The sequence below is a fragment of the Heterodontus francisci genome, chromosome 20 (genome assembly GCF_036365525.1).
Source record: "Heterodontus francisci isolate sHetFra1 chromosome 20, sHetFra1.hap1, whole genome shotgun sequence".
NCBI lineage: Eukaryota > Metazoa > Chordata > Chondrichthyes > Heterodontiformes > Heterodontidae > Heterodontus > Heterodontus francisci.
In genome coordinates, this window is record NC_090390.1 from 56021982 (window position 1) to 56028807 (window position 6826).

Consider the following 6826-nt stretch of genomic DNA (forward strand, 5'->3'; position numbering starts at 1 on the left):
TCACTCTCTTGCGCCGAGGCTCCAATCTCTCCCTCTACTATTGAGCAGCTGCCCTCAGTGCCCACTACCCCGAGTGCCTCCTCCTCAGCTGTCGAGCGAGGCCGTATGTCAGCAATTCCTACGCCAGTCTGCGAGGTCTCCCTCCTGTGATGGGCCCGCTTGCCCTGCAAGTTGAAAGAGAGAGATAGTAAGACTTCACAGGAAGAGTGAGATAACAGTTCTGTTTGTGGCAGCCCCTTGTCCCCTGCTGGGGTTTCCTACATGGCTCCTCCCTACATGTGCAGTCAGGGGAGATAATGGGGTTGCGGTTTTGAAAGAAGGTGGCCTGTGGCTGAGTTGCATCCATGCATCTGCCAAGATGTGGTGATACCTAACCCCCTTTGCCAGCATCTTTGTGTTGCCTCCCTGCCCATTCACGCTGACTGCTGTGTACCATATGCAAGCCCCAAGAGGAGAGAGGTGTGAAGCACTCACCTTGATGACCCCACGGCTGCTTACCTCCTCTGCGCTTCCATCCAGGCTTGCTTGATCAGGCACGGGCGGATCTCTTCGTGCTACCCCTGGGGAAGAGGACCTCCTCTTTTTATTTGCAGTCTGGAAGAGAATCTGCAGGGAGGCATTGCTAAATCATGGAACCACCCACTGTCTTTCCTCGGACATCGTCCATCAGGTTCTGTTCCAATGGTGCAGTGGGGTTCAGGAGTTGCAGTCACAGGCACCAGCAGCTCCAGTAGTGTTACAGGGAGTCCAATAGTTACAGGAACCAGCAGCTCCAGTAATATTGCAGGGGTTCCAATAGTCACAGGAACCAGCAGCTCCAGCAGTGTTGCAGGGGCTCCAATAGCCACCGGAACCAGCAGCTCCAGTCATGTTACAGGGAGTCCAATAGTCACAGGAACCAGCAGCTCCAGTCATGTTACAGGGAGTCCAATAGTCACAGGAACCAGCAGCTCCAGTCATGTTACAGGGGCTCCAATAGTCACAGGAACCAGCAGCTCCAGTCATGTTGCAGGGGGTCCAATAGTCACAGGAACCAGCAGCTCCAGTCATGCTGGGGGGTGTGGGGGGTGGGTATGTCCAATAGTCACAGGAACCAGCAGCTCCAGCAGTGTTGCAGGGGCTCCAATAGTCACAGGAACCAGCAGCTCCAGTCATGTTGCAGGGGTTCCAATAGTCACAGGAACCAGCAGCTCCAGCAGTGTTGCAGGGGCTCCAATAGCCACCGGAACCAGCAGCTCCAGTCATGTTACAGGGAGTCCAATAGTCACAGGAACCAGCAGCTCCAGTCATGTTACAGGGGCTCCAATAGTCACAGGAACCAGCAGCTCCAGTCATGTTGCAGGGGGTCCAATAGTCACAGGAACCAGCAGCTCCAGTCATGCTGGGGGGTGTGGGGGGTGGGTATGTCCAATAGTCACAGGAACCAGCAGCTCCAGCAGTGTTGCAGGGGCTCCAATAGTCACAGGAACCAGCAGCTCCAGTCATGTTACAGGGGCTCCAATAGTCACAGGAACCAGCAGCTCCAGTCATGTTGCAGGGGGTCCAATAGTCACAGGAACCAGCAGCTCCAGTCATGCTGGGGGGTGTGGGGGGTGGGTATGTCCAATAGTCACAGGAACCAGCAGCTCCAGCAGTGTTGCAGGGGCTCCAATAGTCACAGGAACCAGCAGCTCCAGTCATGTTGCAGGGGGTCCAATAGTCACAGCAACCAGCAGCTCCAGTCATGCTGGGGGGGGGTGGGGGGTGGGTATGTCCAATAGTCACAGGTACCAGCAGCTCCAGTAAAGTTGCAGGGGTTCCAAAGGTCACAGGAACCAGCAGCTCCAGTAGTTTTGCAGGGGATCCAATAGTCACAGGAACCAGCAGCTCTGGTCGTGTTGCAGGGGGTCCAATAGTCACAGGAACCAGCAGCTCCGGTAGTGTTGCAGGGGGTCCAATAGTCACAGGAACCAGCAGCTCCGGTAGTGTTGCAGGGTGTTCCAATAGTCTCAGGAACCAGCAGCTCCAGTAGTGTTGCAAAGGGTTCCAATAGTCTCAGGAACCAGCAGTTCCAGTAGTGTTGCAGGGGATCCAATAGTCACAGGAACCAGCAGCTCCAGTAGTGTTACGGGGGTCCAATAGTCACAGGAACCAGCAGCTACAGTCGTGTTGTGGGGGATGGTGGGACGTCCAATAGTCACAGGAACCAGCAGCTCCAGTAGTGTTACAGGGGGTCCAATAGTCACAGGAACCAGCAGCTCCAGTAGTGTTGCAGGGGGTCCAATAGTCACAGGAACCAGCAGCTACAGTCGTGTTGTGGGGGATGGGGGGACGTCCAATAGTCACAGGAACCAGCAGCTACAGTAATGTTACAGGGGTTCCAATAGTCACAGGAACCAGCAGTTCCAGTAGTGTTGCAGGGGGTCCAATAGTCACAGGAACCAGCAGCTTCAGTAATGTTGCAGGGGGTCCAATAGTCACAGAAACCAGCAGTTCCAGTAGTGTTACAGGGGGTCCAATAGTCACAGGAACCAGCAGCTCCAGTATTGTTGCAGGGGGTCCAATAGTCACAGGAACCAGCAGCTTCAGTAATGTTGCAGGGGGTCCAATAGTCACAGGAACCAGCAGCTCCAGTAGTGTTACAGGGGGTCCAATAGCACAGGAACCAGCAGCTCCAGTAGTGTTACAGGGGGTCTAATAGTCACAGGAACCAGCAGCTACAGTCGTGTTGTGGGGAATGGGGAGACGTCCAATAGTCACAGGAACCAGCAGCAACAGTAGTGTTGCAGGGGTTCCAATAGTCACAGGAACCAGCAGCTCCAGTCATGCTGGGGGATATGGGGGGTGGGTATGTCCAATAGTCACAGGAACCAGCAGCTGCAGTAATGTTGCAGGGGGTCCAATAGTCACAGGAACCAGCAGCTCCAGTAATGTTACAGGGGTTCCAATAGTCACAGGAACCAGCAGCTCCAGTCATGTTACAGGGAGTCCAATAGTCACAGGAACCAGCAGCTCCAGTCATGTTACAGGGAGTCCAATAGTCACAGGAACCAGCAGCTCCAGTCATGCTGGGGGGTATGGGGGGTGGGTATGTCCAATAGTCACAGGAACCAGCAGCTCCAGCAGTGTTGCAGGGGCTCCAATAGTCACAGGAACCAGCAGCTCCAGTCATGTTGCAGGGGTTCCAATAGTCACAGGAACCAGCAGCTCCAGTCATGTTACAGGGAGTCCAATAGTCACAGGAACCAGCAGCTCCAGTCATGTTACAGGGGCTCCAATAGTCACAGGAACCAGCAGCTCCAGTCATGTTGCAGGGGGTCCAATAGTCACAGGAACCAGCAGCTCCAGTCATGCTGGGGGGTATGGGGGGTGGGTATGTCCAATAGTCACAGGAACCAGCAGCTCCAGCAGTGTTGCAGGGGCTCCAATAGTCACAGGAACCAGCAGCTCCAGTCATGTTGCAGGGGTTCCAATAGTCACAGGAACCAGCAGCTCCAGCAGTGTTGCAGGGGCTCCAATAGCCACCGGAACCAGCAGCTCCAGTCATGTTACAGGGAGTCCAATAGTCACAGGAACCAGCAGCTCCAGTCATGTTACAGGGGCTCCAATAGTCACAGGAACCAGCAGCTCCAGTCATGTTGCAGGGGGTCCAATAGTCACAGGAACCAGCAGCTCCAGTCATGCTGGGGGGTGTGGGGGGTGGGTATGTCCAATAGTCACAGGAACCAGCAGCTCCAGCAGTGTTGCAGGGGCTCCAATAGTCACAGGAACCAGCAGCTCCAGTCATGTTGCAGGGGGTCCAATAGTCACAGGAACCAGCAGCTCTGGTCGTGTTGCAGGGGGTCCAATAGTCACAGGAACCAGCAGCTCCGGTAGTGTTGCAGGGGGTCCAATAGTCACAGGAACCAGCAGCTCCGGTAGTGTTGCAGGGTGTTCCAATAGTCTCAGGAACCAGCAGCTCCAGTAGTGTTGCAAGGGGTTCCAATAGTCTCAGGAACCAGCAGTTCCAGTAGTGTTGCAGGGGATCCAATAGTCACAGGAACCAGCAGCTCCAGTAGTGTTACAGGGGGTCCAATAGTCACAGGAACCAGCAGCTACAGTCGTGTTGTGGGGGATGGTGGGACGTCCAATAGTCACAGGAACCAGCAGCTCCAGTAGTGTTACAGGGGGTCCAATAGTCACAGGAACCAGCAGCTCCAGTAGTGTTGCAGGGGGTCCAATAGTCACAGGAACCAGCAGCTACAGTCGTGTTGTGGGGGATGGGGGGACGTCCAATAGTCACAGGAACCAGCAGCTACAGTAGTGTCGCAGGGGGTCCAGTAGTCACAGGAACCAGCAGCTTCAGTCGTGTAGTGGGGGTGGGGGGGGTCGAGTAGTCACAGGAACCAGCAGCTCCAGTAATGTTGCAGGGGGTCCAATAGTCACAAGAACCAGCAGCTACAGTAATGTTACAGGGGTTCCAATAGTCACAGGAACCAGCAGTTCCAGTAGTGTTGCAGGGGGTCCAATAGTCACAGGAACCAGCAGCTCCAGTAGTGTTGCAGGGGGTCCAAGAGTCACAGGAACCAGCAGCTACAGTCGTGTTGTGGGGGATGGGGGGACGTCCAATAGTCACAGGAACCAGCAGCTACAGTAGTGTCGCAGGGGGTCCAGTAGTCACAGGAACCAGCAGCTTCAGTCGTGTAGTGGGGGTGGGGGGGGTCGAGTAGTCACAGGAACCAGCAGCTCCAGTAATGTTGCAGGGGGTCCAATAGTCACAAGAACCAGCAGCTACAGTAATGTTACAGGGGTTCCAATAGTCACAGGAACCAGCAGTTCCAGTAGTGTTGCAGGGGGTCCAATAGTCACAGGAACCAGCAGCTTCAGTAATGTTGTAGGGGGTCCAATAGTCACAGAAACCAGCAGTTCCAGTAGTGTTACAGGGGGTCCAATAGTCACAGGAACCAGCAGCTCCAGTATTGTTGCAGGGGGTCCAATAGTCACAGGAACCAGCAGCTTCAGTAATGTTGCAGGGGGTCCAATAGTCACAGGAACCAGCAGCTCCAGTAGTGTTACAGGGGGTCCAATAGCACAGGAACCAGCAGCTCCAGTAGTGTTACAGGGGGTCTAATAGTCACAGGAACCAGCAGCTACAGTCGTGTTGTGGGGAATGGGGAGACGTCCAATAGTCACAGGAACCAGCAGCAACAGTAGTGTTGCAGGGGTTCCAATAGTCACAGGAACCAGCAGCTCCAGTCATGCTGGGGGGTGTGGGGGGTGGGTATGTCCAATAGTCACAGGAACCAGCAGCTGCAGTAATGTTGCAGGGGGTCCAATAGTCACAGGAACCAGCAGCTCCAGTAATGTTACAGGGGTTCCAATAGTCACAGGAACCAGCAGCTCCAGCAGTGTTGCAGGGGCTCCAATAGCCACCGGAACCAGCAGCTCCAGTCATGTTACAGGGAGTCCAATAGTCACAGGAACCAGCAGCTCCAGTCATGTTACAGGGAGTCCAATAGTCACAGGAACCAGCAGCTCCAGTCATGTTACAGGGAGTCCAATAGTCACAGGAACCAGCAGCTGCAGTAATGTTACAGGGGTTCCAATAGTCACAGGAACCAGCAGCTCCAGCAGTGTTGCAGGGGCTCCAATAGCCACCGGAACCAGCAGCTCCAGTCATGTTACAGGGAGTCCAATAGTCACAGGAACCAGCAGCTCCAGTCATGTTACAGGGAGTCCAATAGTCACAGGAACCAGCAGCTCCAGTCATGTTACAGGGGCTCCAATAGTCACAGGAACCAGCAGCTCCAGTAGTGTTACAGGGGGTCCAATAGCACAGGAACCAGCAGCTCCAGTCATGTTGCAGGGGGTCCAATAGTCACAGGAACCAGCAGCTCCAGTCATGCTGGGGGGTGTGGGGGGTGGGTATGTCCAATAGTCACAGGAACCAGCAGCTCCAGCAGTGTTGCAGGGGCTCCAATAGTCACAGGAACCAGCAGCTCCAGTCATGTTGCAGGGGTTCCAATAGTCACAGGAACCAGCAGCTCCAGCAGTGTTGCAGGGGCTCCAATAGCCACCGGAACCAGCAGCTCCAGTCATGTTACAGGGAGTCCAATAGTCACAGGAACCAGCAGCTCCAGTCATGTTACAGGGGCTCCAATAGTCACAGGAACCAGCAGCTCCAGTCATGTTGCAGGGGGTCCAATAGTCACAGGAACCAGCAGCTCCAGTCATGCTGGGGGGTGTGGGGGGTGGGTATGTCCAATAGTCACAGGAACCAGCAGCTCCAGTCATGTTACAGGGGCTCCAATAGTCACAGGAACCAGCAGCTCCAGTCATGTTGCAGGGGGTCCAATAGTCACAGGAACCAGCAGCTCCAGTCATGCTGGGGGGTGTGGGGGGTGGGTATGTCCAATAGTCACAGGAACCAGCAGCTGCAGTAATGTTACAGGGGGTCCAATAGTCACAGGAACCAGCAGCTCCAGTAATGTTACAGGGGGTCCAATAGTCACAGGAACCAGCAGCTCCAGTCATGCTGGGGGATATGGGGGGTGGGTATGTCCAATAGTCACAGGAACCAGCAGCTGCAGTAATGTTGCAGGGGGTCCAATAGTCACAGGAACCAGCAGCTCCAGTAATGTTACAGGGGGTCCAATAGTCACAGGAACCAGCAGCTTCAGTAATGTTGCAGGGGGTCCAATAGTCACAGGAACCAGCAGCTCCAGTAATGTTACAGGGGGTCCAATAGTCACAGGAACCAGCAGCTTCAGTAATGTTGCAGGGTTCCAATAGTCACAGGAACTAGCAGCTCCAGTCGTGTTGCAGGGGGTCCAGCAGTTCAAAGTGCCATCAAAGAGCTCCAGCAGCT

The 6826-nt window shown here is 54.7% G+C and overlaps 1 protein-coding gene across 1 annotated transcript; it reads right to left on the reverse strand.

Moving 5' to 3' along the window:
* Nucleotides 1-696: 696 nt before the first annotated feature.
* Nucleotides 697-3766, reverse strand: LOC137380873 (collagen, type I, alpha 1a-like). The gene is made up of 4 exons (XM_068053281.1): nucleotides 2740-3766; nucleotides 2353-2651; nucleotides 2043-2282; nucleotides 697-1956 (listed from the first exon to the last, which is right to left on the reverse strand). The coding sequence occupies exons 1-4, from the start codon at nucleotides 3764-3766 to the stop codon at nucleotides 697-699; spliced, it is 2826 nt and encodes a 941-aa protein (XP_067909382.1).
* Between the last annotated feature and the right edge of the window lie 3060 nt (nucleotides 3767-6826).